General features: G+C 47.4%; 1 protein-coding gene across 2 annotated transcripts; it reads left to right on the forward strand.

Annotated features, from left to right (window-relative positions):
• Nucleotides 1-121: 121 nt before the first annotated feature.
• On the forward strand, nucleotides 122-23,357 carry SINHCAF (SIN3-HDAC complex associated factor). Of its 2 annotated transcripts, none has more exons than XM_035312223.1 (6): nucleotides 122-275; nucleotides 15,835-15,982; nucleotides 17,699-17,798; nucleotides 18,784-18,910; nucleotides 20,050-20,200; nucleotides 21,024-23,357. In XM_035312223.1, the coding sequence occupies exons 2-6, from the start codon at nucleotides 15,855-15,857 to the stop codon at nucleotides 21,184-21,186; spliced, it is 669 nt and encodes a 222-aa protein (XP_035168114.1). In that variant the 5' UTR covers nucleotides 122-275; nucleotides 15,835-15,854; the 3' UTR covers nucleotides 21,187-23,357. The 2 variants fall into 2 exon arrangements, with proteins under 2 accessions (XP_035168114.1, XP_035168109.1); XM_035312218.1 differs by lacking the exon at nucleotides 122-275 and adding an exon at nucleotides 7,439-7,516.
• Nucleotides 23,358-24,575: the final 1,218 nt, after the last annotated feature.

Raw genomic sequence — 24,575 nt, forward strand, 5'->3', positions numbered from 1 at the left:
GTACTGCTTTCTTCCATCTTCAAGGGCTAAACTCTATTGGCTTTAGCCAACATGTGGTCATGCTGAGACACCTCACAACCTTGGAGGAAGAGGTGGTCTCTGTGCCAGCTGCAGCTCACTGACAGGAGACCAGGTGTTGTTCCTGGACACAGCGATACAGTTCACTTCCCTGGGACAGCAGATTCTCCATTCTGCTTTAGATACTGTGTTTCTATAGCTCTTTCAACCACTGCCTGGAGTGGCTGCTGTAACTCACTTGAAGAATGCTTTGGAAGGTAAGCATTTTGTTGTAAGACCGTTTTACATTGCATATGCTATGCAATCGGTTAGCTTTGATTATTATTTCTAATTTCTGTGACTGGTGTTTCCATGGGCATTATCACTCTCACCTGAGAGTTATTGACTGATCTCAGAGAAGTTGGGTACTTCTATTTCTTTCATGGAGAGTGAACCACCTGCTTTCTTAGGACCACACACAGCATATAGGTGAGTTTTGGGTGCCCCTAAGGCCAACAGAACAGCTAGTGAAGGGAACGTGTCATGTTTCTTGAAGAGGTTTATAAATGTTTGCAACCCAAAACAGCTTTTACCCCACCACTTCAGGCCAACCACCTATTAAATGGAAAATTGGTAACTCCTACTATCATAATGGTCGCTCTGTAACGGGATCAGTTACAGTGGGGCTTGCCTGAGTGCATGTACCTGTTGGAGGGGAGCCTGTGCCTTTCTCTGTGTGTTTAAAGCATTACAAACACTTGCAGTGGGAAGTGGTGACAGTGGTGGATTATATAAGCCTCGCAGGGAGGTAGACTGCTGCAGAACAGAGGCCAGCCAGCATGAGGACACGTCAGAACATTTCAGGCAAAAAGGCTGTGGAGGCATTGCTGAGCCCTGAGGTGGGGTGGCTGTAAAACCGTCACAGGAGCATCGCAGCTGTAAGGGAAAGGGCAGGGAGAGCCGGGGGACACGCGATTGGGAGGGGACTGTCATGGCACAGAGGTCACAAAGCAGCATGGCATTTACTAGAGTTATACAGGCCCCTGTTAAGGACAGAGGGATCTATGCAGAGGCCTTGAAGGGAAGTGGACTGTGGCACTGAACTATTTCAGTTTGTCCCCAAGATGCCGAGTCTCTGGCACGCTGTGCCAGGTCACACCCGACATCCTGGTCTGTTTGGGGACAGATGGAAAGGTGCCACTGATTTCATCTGGCCTCTAGAGTTTAGCAGTTGGTGTTTGTCCCCCCAAGCCTGCCAGCACACCCTCAAAATGCTGTTTCCAGTGCCCCAGCAGGCATCTACGTGCTGACTCAGGGTAAGGAGCACGCTGAGAGCCCATGTGCCACAGCCTATAAAAGAGGCTTTAAAGGGCTGCTGCTGCCTTCAGGAATGGCACACACAAACCCACTCCTGTTTTGCAGGTCTCCTATGAATGGCTACTTATTCTGATTTACAGCAGGATGTGTTTTATAGGGGGTTAAACTTGGACCAGCCGTTCAAGCAAGAAGCACGTGCACACGCAAGGGGAAAGGCCTGAGCCTTGCCGCACACCTCTACATGCCGGGCACCCACACAGCCCTGCACCTGAGGGCTCCGTGTGCCCAAGTGTGTTGGGTCTCTCTGTTTTGAAACAACTTGAGGATCTGGGAGCAGAGGAAACACCAGGCTGGTCAGACCTGAAATCCTGGGTCTGTCTGGGACTGTGGCTGGTGCTGGATGCCACAGAGGAAGGGGCCTGAAACCTTGAACTGTCCTGCTCTCCTTCCAGCAGTTAGTAGTCGGCCTAAGTGGGAGGGTTTTAACCCTTTCTCAAACTTCTGTTTTGATTACATGGATTGAATCAGATGTCCATGGTTTCCCAGTAACTGCTCAACTCTGACTCTAAATACTTGGCCCTGGCATTCCCAGAGCAAATAAGGACCAGTTTAAGATATCACTGTCGTAGTTAGCCAGCTATCCCACCTCCATCCTACAGGCAGTGCAAATCAACCAGTAACCACTGCTCTTGCTTTTGAAGCCCTGCATTAGGACTGGTTCAGTCACTGCTAAGGGTAGTTGTCCTGACAAGAAGAATCACTCAGGTCAGCTGTGGACAGAGATTTGTTTTGACGGCATGCTGAAAATATCTCACAAACCACACTGCTAGCTGGTTTTAGGAAGGCCAGTTTTCGGAGTGTCTTTGACTGGCCATGCTGTAAATAGCAATCACTTTGTTTAGCTGTTTTTTGAAAAGTGTCCGTGCCTGAAGGGCGATGCCATCCCGGGGCACCTCCTGCAGGTTGCTCTCGTTCAGCTTCTCCAGGATCCCCCAAAGCTCGTGAGAGGGGCAGGGGTGCAGTTGGGATGCCACCACTCCAGTAACCCTACGGGCCTTCCCTGTGAGCCCGGGTGCCCCCCACATCCTGCACACTTCAGGGCACTTTGGCTTGGCTGGGACCCCAGCCTGACCAGGCGAGCTCAGTCCCACAGGATTATGTCCCCTCCCATGGCACCTCGGCCTTAGCCCTTCCCAAACAAGCCCAGTCACCCAGTCCAGGTGGGAAAGAGAACAGCTCAGATGGTAGGCCTCATACATCTTCCATAGAGGGGTAGATAAGCTGCAGAACACCACCTCTGCCTTCATGGGGCCAGTACCCCATTGCATCCCTTCTCTCCCGTGCCCACGTGGCTCTGGTGCTAGCTTCCTCGGTGGTCTCTGCACCACAGGATCAGTGAAGACAGAGGAATTTTCCCACTGGCCCTGAGATGTCTGTCAGATCACGCTGTGCCTACGGAGCACACAGCTCATGCTGTGCACAAGCTCTGATGTGCCCTGGAGGCAACATCTGGGTCCCTGGGCTTCTTGGCATGCTGTAATTTGCAACATGAGCAGAGAGTCAGCCTTGCGGGAAGTCACTAAGGTTAGATGTGTGTCCGCGTTTATTTAAGTCTTTCATCCCTCTAATCCCTGACCATGAACACCCATTATGGCACCCAACTTTTGGATGTTTCTGTGAACATCTAATCAAATTTGCTCATCCTGCTTCTGCCCTTCCCTTATCTACATGGGTTTGTGAGCAAAGGCTTTCACTTGGAAAGTCTTTTACCTTTCCTTATCTTTTCATTTTTTGAGTGGTATGCCTCTGTCCTGCAGAGGGGGGTGGCTCTTGAATTCTTCCCGCTGTCTCCTCTTTGGTGCTGCTTTCTCCCTGCCTGTCCTTTCTCTTTGTCTGCCCTCAGCTTGGCTTTTAGAGGATGTTAAATGTCAAATTTGGTTGATTTGTTGCAGACCAATTAGCTGATTCAATCCAATTAAGCTATCTGAAGTTATCTGTGTAATGTGGTGGCTTTGTTAGCCAGCTCCATTCCCTTTTACCCTTATGAAAATTTTTGCCTCCAGCTCCTCCTTCCAGATTTCAGCGGTAGATTTCCACTTGGTTCTTGGCTGCTTGTTCAAAGCTCGTGATCAGGGCTTCCGGTTCTGCAGATTTCCTTCAGGGACCATCTCCTCCCGCCCTCCTACTTCCACTGGTTAGCCCAGGCTGCCCACAGCTCTTCTTCCTCACCAGGTGACTTGTAAGCACTCTGTTGATCTTTGGCAGCTTGGCAATAAGGTCAGCGAGGTGCTAACCCCTCATGGGACTAGTTGACTGTGCTTGAGCTTGGTGAGGTTTGTATCACTATCCTCTGCCCTGCTTTGGCTGGTTAAAAACTCTGCCCACAGAGAAATGTTTTCCCTGCAGTTCTGTGGCTCCCTGCGGCCAAACTCTGCCACATCTTCCACGTCTTTTTCCTTTCCTATGACTATCTCTGTGCTACGTTGATCTCATTCTTCAGCTAGTTCCTCCTTGATCTGGATACAGGTTTTTATTGTTGTTTTTCTTCTCTGGAAAAATAATTTTATGGACCTTTGTTCTGTCTGCTGGTACTGTAGTCCAAAAGCAGGGTCACTGGGAACAGTCCTGTAGGCTAGAAAGGCTCCACAGAGAGGATGGTGGTGGGTGAAGACTTTAACATGGAAAGATACAGCCTCAGGTTGCTTGCGTTTATTTAGCAGGGTTCAGGGTAAGAGTTTGGAGCATCTACACCTGTAAGAAAATCCCAAATTCTGTCCCCTAAGTGATCCCACTCGAGACCAGGCCTACACCATACTCTCCAAAGCAGTTCACAACTTTCTTGCCCCTAAAACTTACTCCAAAGTTGTCCACGTGAAATCTGGAACTTCTCCCTGTGCTTCTGGGAAAGAGGCCTCTCGATTCAGAGCAAAGAGCTCTGTTGGGTTTCCAAATGTTTAGTCTCCATTTTCAGAAGGACCTCAAATGACAGAATAAGGGGCATAACTTTCTTGACAGGAAACAGCCTGGCAGGCGGACAGGGCTGATCTTCTTAACGGCGTCTTCAAATCACCTTACGGTAAATCCTCATAGAACAGTCTTAATGGCTTTAACAGGGATGAAAGAAGTAGCGCTGCAAAGAAATGAGGGGCGCTTGTGAAGCTGCACGAAAGGTTTTTAAACAGCAATATAAAATGATCTGTTTTATTTTGCTATAGAATTTGAGCGAGCCTTAAGAATTTAAGAGAATTATGTTTCTCTGAAGGAATTTGAAATGTCAATTAAAAACTCATCGGACAGGTTATTATTCTCTGTTAAACCCTGATGGCTTTCTTACTTAGGCTGGGATATAAGTGCTCTGCCTCGTTCCTAGGAGGGAATCAGTTTGGGGTGCTGGTCTTACTGATCCACGCAGCTTTGGTGATCCACTGGGTACTTCGCACCTTCACTATGAACAACATGGCATCTATTTTTGTCATCATCAAGCTTTGCTGTCACTGTTCATTTGGCCTAAAACAGAGCATAGAGAAAGACGCTATTTCTTTATTAATGCATTTGCTTTAAACTTTCACTTCTGTGAGCATTTATGCCTTCAGAAAATACATTTGCTGTTACTCACATGGGCAACTGGTGCAAGTGGGTGCTGATCTGTAGATGATAGCTCCCTCTTAAATTTTACTCCATGGCAAAACCTTAATTAGAATTGTATGTCAATCAACACTTTTTTTTTTCCCCCTGAAAGAACTTCTGGTAATTTTTTTTAAATCCCTTGCCCAGGCATTTAGCCAATAAAGCAAGTTTTCAAATGACTGAAGTTGTAAAAAGTGTTTTGTAGTGAAATCTCAAAGCAGGAACAGCTGCCTGGGTTTGGTTTTGACAGCTGTTCTTCACCTAACAACAAGCAGCCTATTTGCGTTTGTTTATTCATTAATATTGAAAAATAACACAATAGGATCAGATGTCTCAGCTGACAAATGTCCTACTTTTCCTCTGCGTTAGTGCCTGTGTCTCAGCACTCATAATATATGTATGTTTTGTATATAAAAAGCCCTTGCGGTTAGCTTTTTTATTACATCACTGACATATTTTAGCTTCCCAGCTGAAATAATTTAAGACCCCGTCCAGAAAAGGTACAAGCTTAACTGGAGTACAGCCACAGTCCCATTAGTTTTCCAGAGACCACGTGCATCCTTAAAGGTAAATATTTTTAAGAGCTCTCCTGGATGAGAGCAACTCCTCTGGTCTAAAGCTCATATTCCAGGTCACCCGCGATCTCTATGATCGCATATTCCTCTTTTACCAAGGTGCTTTATTTTTTACAACAGCAGCACCACTAAGAGCCTTAGCAAATGAGTGTCTTTACCTGTAGTGCTGGCACCCTTAAGAAACAGAAGCATGCACTGTTTCAGGTGGCTGCACTTCCCTTAAATTAAACTCCTTAGGCTGGCTCGGAGTTTGGGGCTATTATTGATCACCAGCTCCATGTGGTGCAGTCAGACAAAGCGTCCTGCTGATGCTGTGGGGAGCACAAGTGGCTGGCTGGAGGGGCAGGGGCTAGAGCAACCCTGGAGAAAGCTCATTAGCTATAGAAGTGCCTTTTATTTACTGGTAGATGGCTGCCAGCCAAAACTGAAAACCCAAACCACTGCCAAGTTATAGGGCAGCCCCCACAATGTCATCAGCAAAGGCTTCAAGGAAAGCGGAGTCGTTCCAGAAATGAAGGTTTTGGACCACACTCTTCTTTATGCATCGCTCTTTGGACTTCAGTGGCTAGAAACGGTTTTCCTCTGAGAGTGGAGGGATGGCCAAGCTGTGCACAGGCCAGGGCAGGGTGCTGTTTGGAAACAGAAATCCTCTGCAGGTTACAGCATTAGCTGTTTTTATTATTGCGAGTTACAAGCCTGTGAGTTACACTGTGCTGTGGGGTCTGTATGGGACATAAAGCTGGGAAATAAATACCCGAGCAGTCCCCTGACCGTGGTTTGTGAGCAATCAAAGCCTCCTGTGAGCCAGTAGGGTAAGGGCGCATAGCCATCCGTGGGCACCACAGGATCGGTTTGGTTCAGCTGGGTGCTGAGATGCAGCATGCTGCTCCTTGAAAACGCCATCTCGTTCCCACGTGGAGATTTAAACACTGTCCTAGATTCCTAGATGGCACTGCGCTGGAGGGAATGTCACAGGGGTCTCTGGAAGCATAGAGAAGGGGGAAAAAAGGGGAAAACACTGTAAAAGTCTGAGAGAATAACTACCTAGACTCGAAAAAGAAAGGCAGCTAAAAGCAGACACCTTGTATGCAAAGAAAAGTTACTGAAAGAGCTGGTAGAGTTCCCTAGGCTAGTTAAAACCAGTGAACGTGATATCTGTGTATTTTGGGAGACCACTCGGCATCAGCTATACTTGCGTCACGCAGGCTGAAAGGTCGGGTTTGGCCGTGTCTGGAGGGAAGCACAGGTAAAGCAGGCAAACTCGGATCGTTTAAAACCAAACAGAAGCAAAGCAAACCAATCAACTCACACACAACGCCGGAGACTTTCTGGTGCGAGATCCTGCTGCGTGCGCTCCGTGCCCGAAGGGACCCGCTTTGCAGCGCCGAGGAAGGCGATGGCACGGGATTGCCGCGGATCTGCAAAGCCAACAGAGCCGGTGCGAGGTGATCGGTAGCACAACGCCAGGAGGAGCGTCCTGCCCCGTGCTGGGCCGACGGACCCCGCTGCTGCCCTGCCCCGGCGGGACCCCGCACCCATCCCCCGGTCCCCAGCCCCTGCTCCCGGCGCGCCGGCGGGAAACCGGCCGGGGAGGCCCCGCCCCCCCTGCGGGAGGCAGGTGCGGGCCGGCCCCTCGCGCGTGAGGTCACCGCCGGCGTCACAATGGGCGCCGCCTCCCCCCCCCTCCTCCGTAGGCTTCCCGCGCGGCCTTTCTCCCTTAAAAGGACAATGGGGCGCGCGGAGCGTGGAGGGCTCGATTGAGGAGAATGGGGCCGTGGGAACGGCGCGTGCGCAGAGCGGCGGGAGGGAAGGGGAGGGGAGGGGAAGGGCGGAGCGGGCGGGGGAGAGGAGAGGAGGGGGCGCGGGAGCGAGCGGGGCCGCCCGGGCTGGCAGGCGGGGCGGGAGGCAGGGCACGCAGCGCTGCACGGCACCGCACGGGAAGGCACGGCATAACACAGCGTAGCACAACACGCTGCCCTTCTGCTGGTGTGATTGGAGCGGTGAGTGCCTTCTTTTCCCCTTCTTTTCCCTCTCTTCTCGGTGGGGAGCAGAGGAAAGTGCGGCAGCAAGCTGGGGTTGGTGGCTCGCCCTTTCCCCATGCGCGTTCCTATTGCTGGTTGCTACTACTACCGCTGCCGAGGCTGCCCTCAGCTCTGCCGCCGCCGCCCGGGGCAGCGTGACACGCGTGGCTCCCGTGCGCCGTGCCTCCCCTCGCTCCCCAGCTCCACGAGTTTCAAAGGAGGCGCTCCCGGGCCGCAACGCCCCCCGCCCCGCCGCAGCCCCGGCCGGGGGACGCGCGGCTCCTTCCCCCCGCTCGGCTCCGCAGCCGCTCCCGCAGCGGGACCGCGTGGAGGGGTTGCGGGCGCCGTGCCCGGGCCGTGCCCGACCCCTCCGCCCGCAGCGCGGCGGCTGGCGCAGGTGCGACCCCGCAGCGCACACCTGTAGCGCCTGGCCCGGGGCCGGCCGGGGGGGCGATGTTAAGCGGTAGGGATCCGAGCAGCCGCCGCCACACGTGGGGCCGGGGCCTGCCCGGCCATGGCGGCGGGGGGAAACGGCGGCCGGCCCCGGGGTGGCCGGCAGCGGGGAGCTGGGGCTCGGCCGGGAGCCCCTGCACGGCACGGCGGCGAGCTCGGCTTGGTGGGGGGGGAACAAAGGGCTCGCGTGTGCCGCGGCTCCGCACCGCCCCGGGGCGATGCGCGGGGTGTAGGGGGAGCCCAAACTTTGCGCCACGCGGTGCGGGCGGCGAGCGGCGGGGCGGGTTGTTTATCTGGTTTTTAAATTATTTTAGCGAACTTCAGGCGCACGTCGCCCCGCCGGGGGGGTGGCGGGGTGGGGGCTCTTTGTTCCCGGCCGTAACGGGCCGGGGCGCGGCGCTGCCCCCGCGCCACGCGGTGCCGGGCGGGAAGCTGCCGGGACGCGTCTTCTCGGGGCCGGCCTCGTCTCCCTTCCCCCTAAAGCGAAAGGGCTCTCAGGGACCTGCCGGACCTGCCGGCGGCTCGGTTCCGGCGAGCGAGGCCGGCCCCTGCAGCCCCCGGCCCCGCAGGCGGCTCCCACCGCCGGGATCGGGCGCCCCGCACGCAGCCGGGCCCCGCCAGGCGGCTTGTTGCCCTTCCCCGCTCGCTGGCAGTCCTCGGGACCCAAATTACTTCGCTAATTATTTTAATTGCGAAAATGTTTGGAGCTGCGCCCTGTCGCGGGAGCGCGGCTCCAGCTCAGGATGCTGCCACCGGGCTCCTGCCACCGTCCCCACGTGTGTGGGGAGAGGAGCATCCGGAGCCAGACCTGAGGAGCCCCGCGTCTGCTGGAGGAAGGCTGACAGCCACCGAGACGTCTCCGTGCACGCTTGAGCAGGCAAAGCAAGAGCGTGGCAGCTCCACGGCAAACCTCTTCAGTGCCATGTGCTTCCTTCCCAAGGTGGGACTGTTCGTCAGCGGGGCACGTGCTGTGGAAACCCCCTTCTCTGCTGCCTGCACGTGGCCGCGCTCACTGTGCAGTTTGGTTTTCGTAGAGGAAAAAAAGATTACGAGAACCCCGCGGTGCAGGGGCAGGCACTGGGCTGGCAGTCTTCCCGCTGACACCAGTGGACGCGGCTCCCTTAGCACCCGAGTGAATCTCAGCTTTGTGGAGATGTGCGGCCCGTGGCGGTAAATCGGTGAGAAACGAGTCACGGGGTGTTCAAACACACCTACGGGCGCGCAGCTCCCACTGGAGGTAGGTGGGATTGAGTTCAGAGCCTCTGGGAGAAATTCCTCCTCGCTTCTCTCCCAGCCAGGGGATCCTCAGAGAGGAGCTAGCTGCCTGTGTTCACGGTCCTCCCTTTTGAAAGAAAACATCCCTTGCTGCTTGGGAGATGAGAATGCTAGGAGCTGATAAATACAGCCAGATTAAAAATGACCAGACAGCCTTAGAATTGTGGTGGTTTGTTGCCTTGCCCCTGCTGAACAGCACTTTCTGTGTCACCCAACTGTCTGCTTTGCATTCATTCTCAACACTTGGTGGCTTGTACCAGCTCTTTCACAGTGGGATGAGTGACGTGCACAGTCCCACTTCACAACCAACTTCTGCTTCAGACTTGCACATCTTGTGGCACTTGCTTTTTAGCAGAAAGAAGAAGCCAGGGAGCTGGGCCTTGAAACTGAGTGGTTAGGCAGAAGGCAGGGGCGGGACTCCATTTCATGAGTCAGGCTCGAGAATTTCTGTAGAATGTGCTTGGTCCAAAGTCCAAGTGAAATGACCACTATTGTTACTTAAAGACATGAAAATGCGTCCTTAGTGAAGTCACTTCAGCTATTTTCCCAAATAACTACTACTTCCATTGCAGTCCTGTCAGGTACGTTACCATCTCTCTATATAAAATAATAAAATACCTGTTTGGTGTCTTGTGATATCAAGTGTCCATGATGCTTTTTCAGTAGCAGGTGGTTCCAGACAGCATCGTAGCAGCTGCAGTGACTGTGCTCAGATAAGCATCGCAGCCTGAGCTCCAGCAGCTTGCTTGAGAACATCTCAGGTTTTCCTTACAGGGCTCCTGATTGGGCCGAGCAAGGTTTTAGTTATGCAACAGGAGTTTCAGAGGGGAAGTCCTCTTTCAAGATGGAATGTCTGCAGGTGGGACAGGTTTGGGATTTCTTTTTTTTTTCCCTATGCAAATCTTACTGATTACTGTTTTCATGCTTTGGCCTATCCCTTCTGGAGCACTAACCGCATAGAAGTTTGCAGGAACGCCCAAGTGGCTTTTCTTCTTTGTCTAAAGGGGTTAGGTTCTTATTTCTCACTAAAGATGAGTAGGGCTGGAGGCTCTCTTGCAGCTTGACAACTGCAGGCTTCACTCAGGACAGCTTGTGACCCAGCCAGAAAGCAGTCTGGTCCTAAACAAGGGAAAGAAACATCCTTTCTGATTTTGCTGCGTGGTCTGGTAGCTGCTGCTGGCTGCATCTGGTATGTGAAAATTTCACTGCAGCACTGAGCACACAACAGTAGCTGCAGACAACTACCAGCAAAACAGCTAGCTTACTTGTTTTGACAGAGGAAAGATTCCTGAAGATGTAGTTTGACCTCTTACTGTTCTCACTCAGCTCACAAACGAAAAAACTCCATGGGATGCTATTTCATTCTGATGTGCTTGGACTGTGGCAGTGGCCAAACACAACTTTCCTCCAAGTAAAGTTGTTTTGGGTGAAGAGAAAGGGTTCGTGAAGAAAGTACAGTACATGAAATTCTATGGTTGTGGTTACTGGAAGGTAGTCACTGAGCTATAAGGACAGAAGTCAACTGAAAAAGTGTCTGAACATTGAAGTTACACTTTCAAATTCCAATCAGCTTGACCTCTTCCTTGGAGCATTCTGTCTTTATGCGTGTTAAAATATGTTTCTGTGGTCTGATTTTAACTCTTCCAAAGTTTCTTTTTGGGCCATGTAAACTCAGGGGGAGGTATGTTTACATTGAGTCTCTGATGCAGCTCAGATCCTCTGCTGATGTACGGTACTCTGTCCTACAGTTGATTTCTAGTAGAGGGATTGCAGTTCCTTTCAGAAGAGGGGCAGGCCCAGGAGTTTATTAGCTAGACAGGCAACTCTACTTCTGGTGCCCTAGACAGCTCTAGAAGCACTTGTGCGTGTGTGCGTGCATGTGTCTGGGTATGTGAACTTGCAAATGTAAAAGCCAGAACACTTACAGTCTTTCTGTATTTCAAGGTGTTTATTTTTTACCCTTTAAAATAATAATAATAGAAGACTTTGGCTGTGTTTCTCATTTCTAATTAAATGCTGTAGAGATGAGCATTGTGAAATTGTCCTGACCAAAGCTGTCTGCGTTGCTGTATGTAGGCTAGATCCTAGTTTTCTGTAGCTCAACTTCAGTAGGCTGTGCCAAGGCTGTTACATACATGGAAGGGGGAAATGAAATTAATTGCAGGGGTTCTTTTTCTGACAGTACACTGGAAGGTTGCAAGGAAAAAAAAAGATCCAGGCCAGAGTGAGGAGGTGGGAAGAGAGAGGCACTGAGTAGCAGGATTGGCATCCCTTTGCTCTCCTGTAACCTGGGGGAATGTTTCTCTTTCAGCTTCACAAGCAGCAGGTGAACATGTGCCTTCTGACCAGCCTGATAATTGTGTTACAAAGTGAGATGTGCCTGCCCTCTAGGAATTCCTTCCTTTCTATTATAAGACTTAGCATTCCTGGGGGATCATAAAGAATGGAGAAGAAATCTGGAAAGGCAAACGAAAGCGGCTCAGCTTTTCATAGTAATCTGAAAAGTTCAGAAGTTCTTCCCTACCTTGAAAACTTAATGACCATCTAAAGCAATACCTTTTAATTTAGATCATCAAATTAAATTTTGCAAAGAAAACTTGAGTCCCGATTTCTAGTCCTGACAGGCAATGAAAGCATGAAACAATTCTCACGCATATGATACATGCTGCCTTGTAGGAGCCTTTCACAAATGCATTAAGCAGGGTGTGTTTTTTCTTCCTCACCTACTCTGCTGTTCTCTGCTTGACTCAGAGTTCTCGGCTCTTCTAAAAGCGAGAAGGCAGAGGTATGAAGAGAACTTGTTCCTTCCATTCAAGCTGCTAAAGTAGTTGTTTAAAGCAAGACTTGGAGGATCAGCAGCTTTTCTTTTCACAGAGAGACCAGGGAAGAGGAGCACTTTCTCCCTGACTTGGGGGAATAGTGCTCCATCCCCATTTCTGCAGAATGACGAACATGCTTCACTAGGATTAGTTGTTTTTTTTTTTTTTTTTTTTTTCTTCTGGTAAGTGGTGCCTTTAACTTCTGTGCAGCTGTTGATTTAAAAGACTTCATATATTTAAAATAACTTGCTTAAATTTGGCAAGACTATCTTGTGCAATGCTTTTAACTTCTGTGGAGCTGCATTCCTACCCACCAGCTTTTTATCTGTCCCGAGTTTTACATGGTTAAGCTTCCACAGCTCAGATTCAGGCATTGCAGTGGTAGGGAAGCTATACTGCATTACAGCAGCTGGCAGATATAACTCCCTGGTTTTAATTTGAGATCTAAATTGCAAATCTTTCAGGTTAAACCTTTTAAATGGCCCAGTCACATGTACTTCTAACTACGCTTAAGTCTACAGAAAAGTAGTGCCAGGTTTAGAATGGAAGCTGAGACAGAGTGCTTCAAGTTTAGCAGTACTTCTGGACTCAGATGCAGTCTGCATTAGTTAAACTCTCCAGATGCCAGAATATTCAGTGTATAATGGTCAATGGCAACGGTTTAGGGTTAAAGGTGTAACTGGATGGACGCCTTCCATTTATAACTGCACTTCGATGCAGTTGTCAGAGAAATGTTTTACTTGTGGTTTTGCTACTAACTTTTCCCCATTCAGGCATGATATATGGTAATACCGTTGCTGACCATTCATCAAGTGGGAAACAGATGGCACTAGTTTCCCTTCTATTGAAAGGCTGCGTTGAAAGGCTGCTCCTGTGAGAATGGCAGCAATGATGCAAAACAAAATATTTTCAGAATATACGTGTCTCATGCCAGCCTTTGCCAGAACATTAATTGTAAAACATGTGTCTTACTCTGCTGTGGTATAAATACCAGCTGGTGACAGAGATCTCTTATCAGTGTCCATGTTTCTGGGAGAAAGTGGGTTAAAAATGGAATCAAATTGTTGAGTTCAGTTCTGTGTCTTGCCCTGTAGCAGTCAAGGTGTTCTTGCTGCTTAAGTTTTGTAGTTCTGAACATTATGCCTGCAGCTAGTCCTTGGCTTTCTAAAGAAGAGCACCAGACCACAGACTAAGGTAGTCAAGCATCTAAAATTGCTGGTAGCCAGAAACTCCCAGGTGAACATACTGTTGGATCTCTAGAGGCTTGTTAAACACAGTATCCTCAAGATATATTCCCCTTTGAAGGGGTACACTGGATACTAAGAAACAAAATACATATTCTTAGTGTATGCCTAGACACTCCTTTGTTTATTTGTCTTGACAGTCCAGGGATATGAACCTGATTCAGCTGAGCATTCATAGTAAATGTTCCTGAAAACATCCAAGCAGAAGCAGCGAGTAGTGTCTAACCTTCCCTCAGCAAACTCATTCAGCCTGCCTCTAGCCTGACACCTCCTTTTGCTTACTGCAGCTGCTCCTGGCCTCCAGGCCACTGCTGTGCTAATAGAGGCAGCAGCAGCAAGTGTTGTAGGAAGCCTGGCAGCATTTGGGGTGACATTGCTGGAGATGGGTGCAAGTGATCCGTGGAAGAACCTGACTCCAGGTGAGCTTGTGCTGCAAATGTGCACAAAGAAGAAAAGAGTGCAAGTGCTTCAAACCTGTGGATAAAAGAGAAGCGAAGACTCATCCCCTCTTCCACCTGTCTCTTAAGCCTGGAGGATCTCTTCAGCGTTCAGCTTGTGTAAGCCCCTTGCCTTCAACGCACTTTGCGCAAGTTGTCTGGGGAGACTTGTGTCTTTATGTGCTTGTGTAGCAGTAATTGCAAGGAACAGAACCTCGGTGGGCACCCAGCAGTATTGTGTTATCAAATGTAAACATGTACACTTTCAGCTAAGTAGGGGTTCCTCATCATAGTGGGTTTTGTGTGAGACTATTGACCAACAATACTAGATAAAACATTGAATTTTGTTTTTCTTTGAAGCCTGGGAATCTCGGGTGTTTGTCTTGCAGTGCTGCTGTGTTCTGATTTTCTCCTGCAGGGCAGGGGTGTTGCTGGAAGTAATTCCACCTCCATGCAGAGGACTGCCCAGGCCTGGGTGGTTTATTAACTGTTGTGATCCTGTAAAATGCAGAGGAACCCTTTCCCCACATGTAACCTCTGTCAGTAATGTAAGTGTGATGCTAGGCATGGTTGTTTTGTGAAAGTGAGTTTTCAACCTCGGCTGACCTCTCTTTTCAGATTTTTGTATTGCTGTAACAATGAGGCAAGCCTTGGTGCTGCAGACTGGAGATTTCAGGTTAATTTTCTCTATCCCTGTCCCTCGCTTGCCTTACTGCAGGTGAAGATGTGGGGACAAACCCTTTTTTACGTGCATTCACCAGTGAGACAAGTTGGTCTTATTGGGGCATGGCAGAGGTGGCTCAGCTGATGTTTGTGGTGGGGAGAGGTTGGGATTTTTGTTTACTTCTACAAGACTTGATTGTTTTGTTAGGAGAAGGGGAAAAGCTGTGTGCTATTTATTCGGCTCCGTCTTTTAGTGTTTAAAAGCAGAAGTTCTCAGCAGTGGAAGCCTGTTCTCAGCTTCCTGTCACCAGTGGGCTGTCTCCTCTGAGCAGCTGGCGCTGGTGACAAGCGGCAGAGGTTTGCTCTGCCAAGGGGTTGCTGGGGCAGACCTCGCACCATGGTCTGTCAAGAGAAACCCTTTTGGAAGCGGTCCCTGCATGGCCATGGCATAAACATGCTATAAATCCTTGGCCAGCAAGCACTCTGCGTGCATCAAGGCCTAGCACCAGGAAAGCACCCGCTTCGCTCAGTTATGTTTGTCAGAGCGCTTTGGGAGCTCTGTGCCACTCAGTTATGTTTCCTGAAGCACTTCAGGAGCTCTGTGCCGCCTTCACACAGGGTCTGAAGGGAGACTGTACTGCGGGGCAACTGGGCCCTGAGGAGCGGTGGTGGCGGGGAGGCCTCTCCTCACCCAGGCAGCATGGTGCCCTTCATGGAGGGTGTGTGGAGCCGGGAGGCAGCCAGGCCGATCGCCCATGCCCGGCTGGCCATGGAGAAGCACTGCCGGGTGCTGTGCTCCAGGCGCAGCCACTGCGGGCGAGGTGGGACTCCACCCTGCCGCTTTCAGAGCGGCTTTTCAGGTATGTCTGCCCCACAGCCTAGAGGTATGGCTGCAGCTCGTTTGAAGTGACTCCTACTCGCTTTCAGCAAGGCTTGGCGGGAGGGCGGGGGTTCCAGCGGAGGTGATGACAGCCCCATTGTTGTGACACCCGGGGTTCAGCCGCCGCTATGTACCCAGGGGCCTGAGCAGGTTGGCACGGCTCGTCCTGCCGCCCGCTGTGCTGCGGGTACGTGTACGGCTTTCCTGAGCCACGTTGGCTGCTTTCGCACCTCTGGGTTGTGCTGTTGTAGAGGTGCCCTTGGAGGAGAATTGTGTAGTCGGTGCCCTTGCCATGTGTCCTGGCTGGGTAGTGCTTGATATTCTAGCTGTTGTTCGCTTTTGTGAAATAAGAAAGTGTGTGTAGGTCCATCTGCTGTTCTGAGGCAATGCGAGAGAGCAGTCGCCTAATCTGTTGGTTCCCCATCCTGAATTACAGTCTAGCGTTGGTTCGCCTGGTGAATTGCGCAGGTTTTTTTCTCAGTATCTAGAATTGATAAGTAACAGCAGTTCCTGTTTGTTTCTACAGGCTACAGCTGGGAGGAAAAAATGTTTGGCTTTCATAAACCGAAGATGTACCGGAGTATAGAGGGCTGCTGTATTTGCAGAGCTAAATCTTCCAGTTCCCGTTTCACTGACAGTAAACGCTACGAAAAGGATTTTCAGAACTGTTTTGGGTAAGATTCTTCCTCTAGTCACCGCTGCAGCCAGTCGGGGTGTTGGTCTCCAAGCAGTCTCTGATGCGCAGTAGATGACAGCAGTGACGGGTCTGGCTGGATGCCTCCTCTCCCTTGCAGCGTGTGCAGTGATCTAGTCATGTTCCTTAAGTCCCTGCACAAGGTGGAAGGCAGCACAGATCCATGGAGGTTTTCACTCATTCTGGAGATTCGAGAGTGTTAGACAAAACTTGTACCTTGTTTCAAGTATTGGTGCTGTTGTTCAAATAGTGCCTATCGATATGTTATTAAAACTCCTCATTGGAAGCCCCTTCTGATGAGTAAGCATCAACTAACCAACTTTCGAGTTAGGTGAAGTTGCACATAATGATGCTTGAAAGCACTGGAAAGCAAAACTGTAAATATCAGTGATTTCTTATACCAGCTGCTGTGATCTCTTTAACTTTTTCAAACATTGGCGTTTTGTCTAAATCTGTGTCACTAAATTGTCAACAAGGCAAATTCTTCTGTGATAGCTTGTAATTATTTTTTTACTTGTTTATTTTGAAAGTTTTTTGGAGCAATAAAAAAATTTTACTGTTTATGCAGTAGTTTTCCATGAAATTTTTCTCCCAGGAAAAATGTTGTTGACATTTTCTACTTTTTTTCCTTCTGGTCTTGTTGGATTAACTCATCAAAATCTTAGGCCAAAGTGGAACTTAAGTATATTGTATTAAAAAAAAAAGTGTATCAGTATTGCTACTCTTGTCTCCAATGTTTAGATTTATGTGTGTAAACCTTCGCATCTTTGAGTCTTTAGCTCCTTTCTCATTCTTTTTCCCCTACAAACACTCCTTTCACACAGTTTTATAGTGCTTTGTATTGACCATGGGTTTTTGTTCATAAATCTGATACTGACAGTTTTCGTTGTCATATTTCTTAGCTGCTGTCCTTGGCAGTGGAGAGACTGTTTGAAGGCCCATTGCATTTTTTTATAAACAACAATAAAGAAGCTTACAATATACCAGGGTGTTTGGTCTTGTGCTATCTGAAATATGTTTGCCAAGGTAAAAATGCAGTCTTAACACTGAGCAAATAAGGGCTTATCTGAGCCTGCCCCATTCATCTATAAATGCTTCAAAGTCCTCTCATTTAAATGGCTGGAAAACTCTGCCATGTATCCCCTTTATATTTCTTCTGCCGGTTAGCTGTAGAGATGATTTCTGAAGAAAGCTTGTTAGAAAGGAGCAAGTATTGCTGTTGTTCCAGTGACTAGTGTTTCTGAAACATTATCCTACACGTATGCAGCAGTGTGTTAGATGGTATTTGTCACTCATCCTTGAAAGCTCTGTGAGAAAGCCAAGAGCTGAATAAGCTTTTGTCAGATCTGAGTTTTGTTCCCCAATGTACATTCAAGGAATATAATTATTCTCCCTCCCCCTCCAATCATATCAACCCAACCACTGAAGCTGTTGTTTAAAACAAAACAAAAAAAGGTAACGGGGCTGGGTTTTAGCACCCCTCTGGAAGCAAATTACAACGCCTTTTCTTTCTACGTGTTTTCTGAAAGTGAGACCTGGTGTTCAGATGGAAATGTTGAGCCCCCAGATTAACTGTCATGCCTGAAAAACAGAACTTGAGGACTCTTCTTTTTCTTACACTTTTTGCCCTGTTATCAAATGATTATCTTTATAATTAACTGTTACCAAGTAATTTTTATTATTATTTTTTTGCCAGGCTCCACGAGGCCCGCTCAGGAGACATTTGCAATGCATGTGTGCTTTTGGTGAAAAGGTGGAAAAAATTGCCAGCAGGATCCAAAAAAAACTGGAATCATGTTAGTTGACTATCTGTTTCTACCCTACCCCAAAGCTAACTTGTCTTCTACCTTAGTTCCACCTGCAGGTGGGGAGGTGGGGGAGTGGGGCACTGGCAGGGTTTGGGGGTTTGCTGTTTCACCCACACTCTCTCTGCCCACCCCCAGCATCTCTAAAACCTGCCTGGGATATTTCCTGTTACATGACTTTTGTATGTCTTTGGTTAGCATATGTGCAAATTGCAATTGTGTGCTCCTGGATGGAGCCACAGACAAACCTACCTTGTAATTCCTTGTTTTCACAAGCTCATAACTTTGTCCAGAAGTTTCTTATGACACTCAAAACATTTCAGAATTGGCCTCTGTCCAAAATTGGTCGTTCTTTTTTCTTTTTTTTTCTTTAATAGTTTGAACAAGCAAGTTGACTTGCTCAAGCAACACATAAATCAATGTGGTTTAGTCAGATAATTAAAGACTAATATCTCGCAGCTATTCCTACTCATATATTCTGTTTTGATATATCTAATTTGGTTTGGGCCTAGGGCTGGGAAGATGGTCGGAATTCTTTGTGTATGTTATAATATTTATTCAGGAAGCCTTGGTGATAATGGCAGCCAGAACTATCGTTATTACTAGCGTTAGCTTTTTATTCAGAAGTTACATTTATGATATAAAAGCAAAAAAATCCAGGGCAAATGCTGGCAGTCACTTTTAACTGAATCTCTATTGGCTTAAACAACCATTGCCTACTAAACCGAATCTGTCAAAATAGGAAGAAGGAATAAGTTGAATTGAATGTGCTTTTTAAACTGTTTTTGCGTTCTTATCCTATAGACGCACCTCTTAGAAACCAGACATAAGTGAAACAGAGTGTCAGTGCACAAAGTTGCCCTAGTTTCACTAAACTGTTTCTGATCAACTTCAGCTAAATCAGTGCAGGTACCTTGACTAAGGCAGCGTCTGGGCATGATGCAGAAGTATTATGTGTGTGTTTTCTGTGTTGTAGGTGGTAGATGCCAGGGCTGGACCCAGTCTGAAAACAACACTGAAACCAAAGAAAATGAAAACTCTCTCTGGAAGCAGGATAAAGAGCAATCAAATCAGCAAGCTGCAAAAGGAATTCAAGCGGCACAGTAAGTAAATCCAAACAGATTTTGATAATAAAACAGGCCTCCCCTAAAATAGCTTACTGTGAACTGGCCAAGCTGAGTTATTTTCTAGATTCACTTATGCTCTCACATGTGTAAGTGCTCTCTGTTTCCATAAACTCATTCTCTGTGTGCCTGGGGAGAGGGGGAGGTGAAGGGGGGGAGAGCTTGTGTGTGGGGTGGGTGCCTGACAGAGCTGGGTTGTGTTGGGTGGGCAAGTGGCAAGGGGAGCTTAGAGGCAGTGGGGAGCAGGGAGCTTGGCTGGGAGGTGTAGCTTACATCCCACACTTAAACAACGCATTTCCAGGAAAAAACTTTGCTGTCGCTGATAAACTTTGACCATCTTCAGCTCTCCCCAAGAGAGGTATCTGCTGATACCACCCACTATCAGTCTTTTTCCTCCATGTAGGCTTTAAACCTAGGCTTTCTATTTAGCCTACATTTCTTCCCACCCATAAATTCTTGCCATGTTTCCTCTGTACAGTTTCCTCACACCTTCCTCTGCCAGTCTTGGTGATTTCTTTCCACTAGCACTTAGGCTCTTCAAATAGATTTGGATTCATAGCTTCCTAACAAAGCCATCTGCCAGTAGTGCTCTAAATATGTCTGTAACTTAGCTTTTTCCTCTAAAGCAAGCGTTCCACCTTCTTAACTGCTGCTGTATTGGTCTTATCTCTGTTTGGTTATCCTACCTGACCTGAAGGAAGAGCTTTAAGTAGAGGCCCAGGCCCAAAGGTCTTGTATCTCCTCATCCAACATAATGCAATAAGAATTAACTACATCACTGTAGGTGCAAGGGGAGTGGGTGGGGGGAGGCAAGCTAGGCCGGTAGCCCTTCTATTTAGGTGTGCATCTGCATACCAAAACTTCATAGCTCATAGTGTTAAGTTCTAGCTGGATCAAGACTACCTAATCCGTTACACTAAGGGGAAGAGCTGTGCAGTATTTTAACAGAAAGAGGAGGAAAGGATCTTCTTGAAATGGGCAGGGGCAAGTGGGAGAAGCATCAGTTACAAAAGTCTTTCTCTCTGGTCCCAATCTATATGTTAACTTTCAAAAGTGAGGGAGAGGATGAGCTTCTGGATGCATGTTCTGATTATTGCGTTTATTCCCCTTTGCTACAGACTCTGATGCCCACAGCACCACTTCAAGTGCCTCCCCAGCTCAGTCACCCTGCTACAGTAACCAGTCTGATGAGGGCTCTGACATGGAGATGAGTGCTGGGTCCAGCAGAACACCAGTTTTCTCCTTTCTAGATCTCACATACTGGAAAAGGTAAAATGCAACAGAACATGTACTCTGTGCACACAGCAAATTGTTTCGCATTCAGTGCTCAAGTCTGCTTCTTTGCAGGGTGCTGCAGCTGACGTTGTTTCAGTGGTATCATTTAAGTCACTGAGTGTTACAGAATGCGTGTCTTCTGTTGGAAATGAATGCTGTGTGTCAAGGCATTTTTCCCTATCTCCCCCCAGTTCCCTAAATACTGATACACTTGTTGGAGAAATATTGTTCCGTTTTTGGGAGTAACAGATAAAATTGCTGATTTTAGTTATCTTGTCTTAAAACTGTGCTCTGTAGATGTGACGTTATCACGTATGTAGGTGCTCTTAACAAAACATGACCTGTGATGGTAGTCAGAAAAGTGGGAGGAAAACCACAAGGGTTTCTGGGAGCTGACAGGTTTATCTTTTATTACGTGTTGTGACACACTAATCCCTTGTTTAGCTAATTGCTGTACTGAAATTGTTGTGACTTTGCTGCCTCCTCTCAAATAGTGTTTGTAAGTGCATTCTTGTCAAGGTTAGTTCAGATAGCTGTGTATCTGAAATTTCTCTGGGAAGCAAAACGGGAGACTTAGTTTTGTACAGGCATGGTTTATTGTTTTTGTTTTCTTCCCCAAAGTGATGTTGTGGATTTAGACATAGACTTGTTTTTTCCTTTCTGAGCAGCCTTGTCCCTTCTGTCCTAGCCAAACAATGCTGGAGGCTCAAAGTAGTAGTTTCTTGAGCCAAACTGATTTTTTTTTTTCTTGCATTTCTGTAACTTCTGTATGTTCTAAACATGAATTATCTGCATCTCTCCTTTCTGTTTCTTCCAGGCAAAAGGTCTGCTGTGGAATTATTTACAAAGGGCGTTTTGGGGAAGTCCTCATAGACACTCATCTCTTCAAACCTTGCTGTAGCAATAAAAAGTCTGTCACTGAGAAGCCAGAACAAGAAGGACCACAGTCTCCAGCAATCTCCACCCAAGAAGAGTGGTGACTTCTTTGGAGAGCTGGGGAAGGTTATACAGATCCTCTTATTCTCTGGAAAAATACTAGAAAAGTGACTGTTCACATTGGACACCTGCTATGCTGCCAAAAGACTATTCCCTAGAACTGTTTTGGGTTTTACTGCTACAATTCCGCAAACTCTGAAGCCAGTTTGTATCCTTTCAGAAAGACTGTACATAATATTTAAGATGCTACGGAACACTTAGCAAAGCTGAATGCTGCTGCAAGGTTGTCCCTCTAATCCTACCCCTCCCCCCCCTTGACAAATGAACCTGAGGATGGGGTTTTTTATATTAAAGTATATGTAGTTCATATTTCTGTATTGAGAGAAGCAGTGGTTGTAAGGCATTTTTTTTTTTAAGGTTGGCTGGTAACCTCCCTTGAATTCTGAAGAAAATACTTCATTCTTAGACATGTATGAATCAATAAGATAAACTAATGCACAGAAATGTTATAAGTCACCTCTCTAGTTATAGAAATATATATTTTTAAAGGTGTGGAGATCTCACCCTATACTACTGACACTGTAACAAGGACAAATATTTCATCCCTCCTATGTGACACAGACTGTTAGTTGCAGGCATCTCTACTGTCAGTGACAGTTACCTGAGAAAGCCTCCCAGCATAAGATCCTTTTAGGAAGGGGTAGGAGTGCTCCCTGCCTTAGCTCAGGAGGAAGATTTGCCTAAGAATCGAACATGGTGAAATGGGAGGCTGTTTTTGTTTTAACCTAGCAGCAGACACTCGACTTGATGCAGTAACTGACTGGTAATTAGAGGTGGACCAAGAAAACAACCCGATGCCCAGGTTAGGTATAGATGATGGCCTGAATAACTGCTTTCTGTAGGCTCAGCGCAGCTCAGATGTGACCACAGACCAGACTTCTTGCTGGTTTCAGACCTGACACAGAACCAAGCCCCTTGCTAAGCTACAGTCAGGCTCTGGTCCAAGGACGCAATTGTATTCCAGCCTGGGGCTTGGATTCATGATGCCTGTTTTGGAGCTCTTTCCCTGCAGCACTTTGTTGTTAAGTGACCAGCAGATCGAGGCTTTTATGCAAATATGAAGACTTCTGTTAGGAATGGTGCTGTGCTGAATAGAGGCAGCTGTTTGCATACGTGATCAAAACATATTTTCTACACAAATTCCCAATTAAAGTTGTGTGCAAACTGTTGCAATGCTCCTTCAAACTCCACTTTGCCTTTAGGGTGAAAGCAGCTTCCCTGGAAGTGTGTGCTACAGTTGTAGCTCCCAGTTGATTCACATTCCTTTTATGAAGGTTTAAGTTGTTTAACTTGGGAATTATACTTTTTTTTGTTGTTGTTTTGGGGGAGGGAGGGATGGGATTTTCTTGTTATTATTCTCTTGGGATATTCTGCAATGAATTGCTACAAGCTTTCCTTTTTCTGTGAGTCATCAGCATAATACTTTGGTGGGTAGGGCTTAGGACTGGATTTCCATGTAATCTCACTTCCTGAAATGGAAATGGTTAGCAAGTGAAAATATAGTTAGGGAAAGATATGCAGGTTTTAAGAGGAGCCTCCACCCTCAACACTGTTTTTTTTCTTTTTCTGCCTTCTGTTGGATAGGCCAGCCTCTGGGGAGAACATCAGAGGAAAGGCTTTGACTTATCACAGCCTTACAGCTTATAGCTTTCATTGATTTTACTTTGTTTTTCCTATACTCTGAGATTCTGCAGGGAGGACAAAGCTAAGTACCTTGCTTTCATCTGCAACCAAATAAATGGATTCTTGCTTGTATAACTGCTTAACTAGGTTGGTCATGTCTAATAAGGGCTTGAGTAAGAGTCCTAGCTATTTTTGCAGACACCTGCTTCTATTGGAGTTTTTGTTTTCAGCATCAATAATTCTGTACACCTAAGGCTGCAGTATTGGTGGTAGGATGTGCTCTGATATGGATCATCTCTTCTGTATTTATTTATTTATTGCTAGATTTCAACCGCCGACTGCTTCCCCTACTCCCTCCCACCTCTTCCATTCCCAGTAGTAATGCAAAATGAACTGTATGTAGTCATGCACTTTGTATTAATGTATTAGAAATCTATGGAACCTGTTTTTTACTTTTATACTATTCAGACACTTGTAATCCGAACTTTTTTACTAGGGTAATAAATAAATTTAGAGTTATTTAGAAAATAAACATCTGTTTCAGCTGTCCATTTAATAAGGCTTAGTGTTTGAACCAGCTCGTGCAATCCGTGTTCCTATTGGAATGAGACTTCAAGACTTTATTTTTTGGAGGTGGAGGGAAGCAAAATATCTTTGAAACAAATTCTTTGCTATTTAATTTGGGAAGAGGAGCAGAGCAAGGGGGGGATATAGTGCTTACTGTGGCAGACAACAGTCTCGGCAGAATTCTCCAGCTTTCCCCCAGCCATTCCTTTACTGGAATGGGTGGTGCTAAAATTTGGCATTCCTGGGGCATTTGATGTCTGATAGCTCACCAGCATCCAGAAAAGGCCAAATGAAGAAACAGCATTTAAAATTTGGTGCTCACAGCATGTGGAAACATCCCTTTCCACATCCAGCTGAGGCAGTGGAAGAGACAAGTGCTCCTGTACTGAGCTGCAGCCTGGAGTGTTCCTTCACACGACAGGCGTAGTCAGCTGGGATCTGCTCCAGCAGGCTGGTGGGAATGAGGTCTCTGGCAGGAGGTGGCAGTGAGTAACTGTGTTTAGAAGATGAGGCTGTTCCCTGACAGTGGAGAAAACCTTAAGAATAGTGGTTTACTGCAATACTGCAAGAGGCTATTTCAGACTTCAGTGGAGACCTTGATTTATTCCTGCTGATATATTGGCCTTTTACTATAAACTGAGCAAAACAATATCCAGAGGTTCATGTAGAAACAAATGGAGTGAAAGCTCTGCATAGACTGCACAACAACAATAATGTGATTTTAGTGTGACAGGATTTACTTTGGTCATATATTATCTTGTGTAGAAATGTGTAAAATGAGTGTGTATCCCACTGCTTGCAATGCTCACCCTTTTTCACATGATTTTTTCTCTTTTTCCACTGCTGCTCCACTCTTGGGGCTGATGAGGTGTCTTGGCTAACCCTAGTGTGTTGAAAACACCAGTTTCAATGGAGGGGGTACTCTGAAGCAGATAACCTCATGGAGGACTACAGCTGTGGAAGGGAAAGCTGCTCCTGTGGGAACAATGGGGAGAGACAAGACTCACATCTTGAGAGCAATGTGGAGTGAGAACAGGAGGCAAAATCCTGGCTCAAGCCATCCTGTGCTTCACCTGGATCAGCTGTTTCAATGACAACTGTGGCACCTGCTAAGCATCTGCTAAAATACTGGCACACTGCGAAGATGCTTTACAGAGGATTGTGTCATGCCTACTTGAAAGAT

The sequence above is a fragment of the Oxyura jamaicensis genome, chromosome 1 (assembly GCF_011077185.1).
Source record: "Oxyura jamaicensis isolate SHBP4307 breed ruddy duck chromosome 1, BPBGC_Ojam_1.0, whole genome shotgun sequence".
Taxonomy (NCBI): Eukaryota; Metazoa; Chordata; class Aves; order Anseriformes; family Anatidae; genus Oxyura; species Oxyura jamaicensis.

Coding starts and splice junctions, on each gene's coding strand:
- SINHCAF (XM_035312223.1), top strand. CDS start 15,855: ATGTTTGGCTTTCATAAACCGAAGATGTACCGGAGTATAGAGGGCTGC. Junction 17,799..18,783: donor CCAAAAAAAACTGGAATCAT/GTTAGTTGACTA, acceptor TCTGTGTTGTAG/GTGGTAGATGCCAGGGCTGG. Junction 20,201..21,023: donor GATCTCACATACTGGAAAAG/GTAAAATGCAAC, acceptor TGTTTCTTCCAG/GCAAAAGGTCTGCTGTGGAA.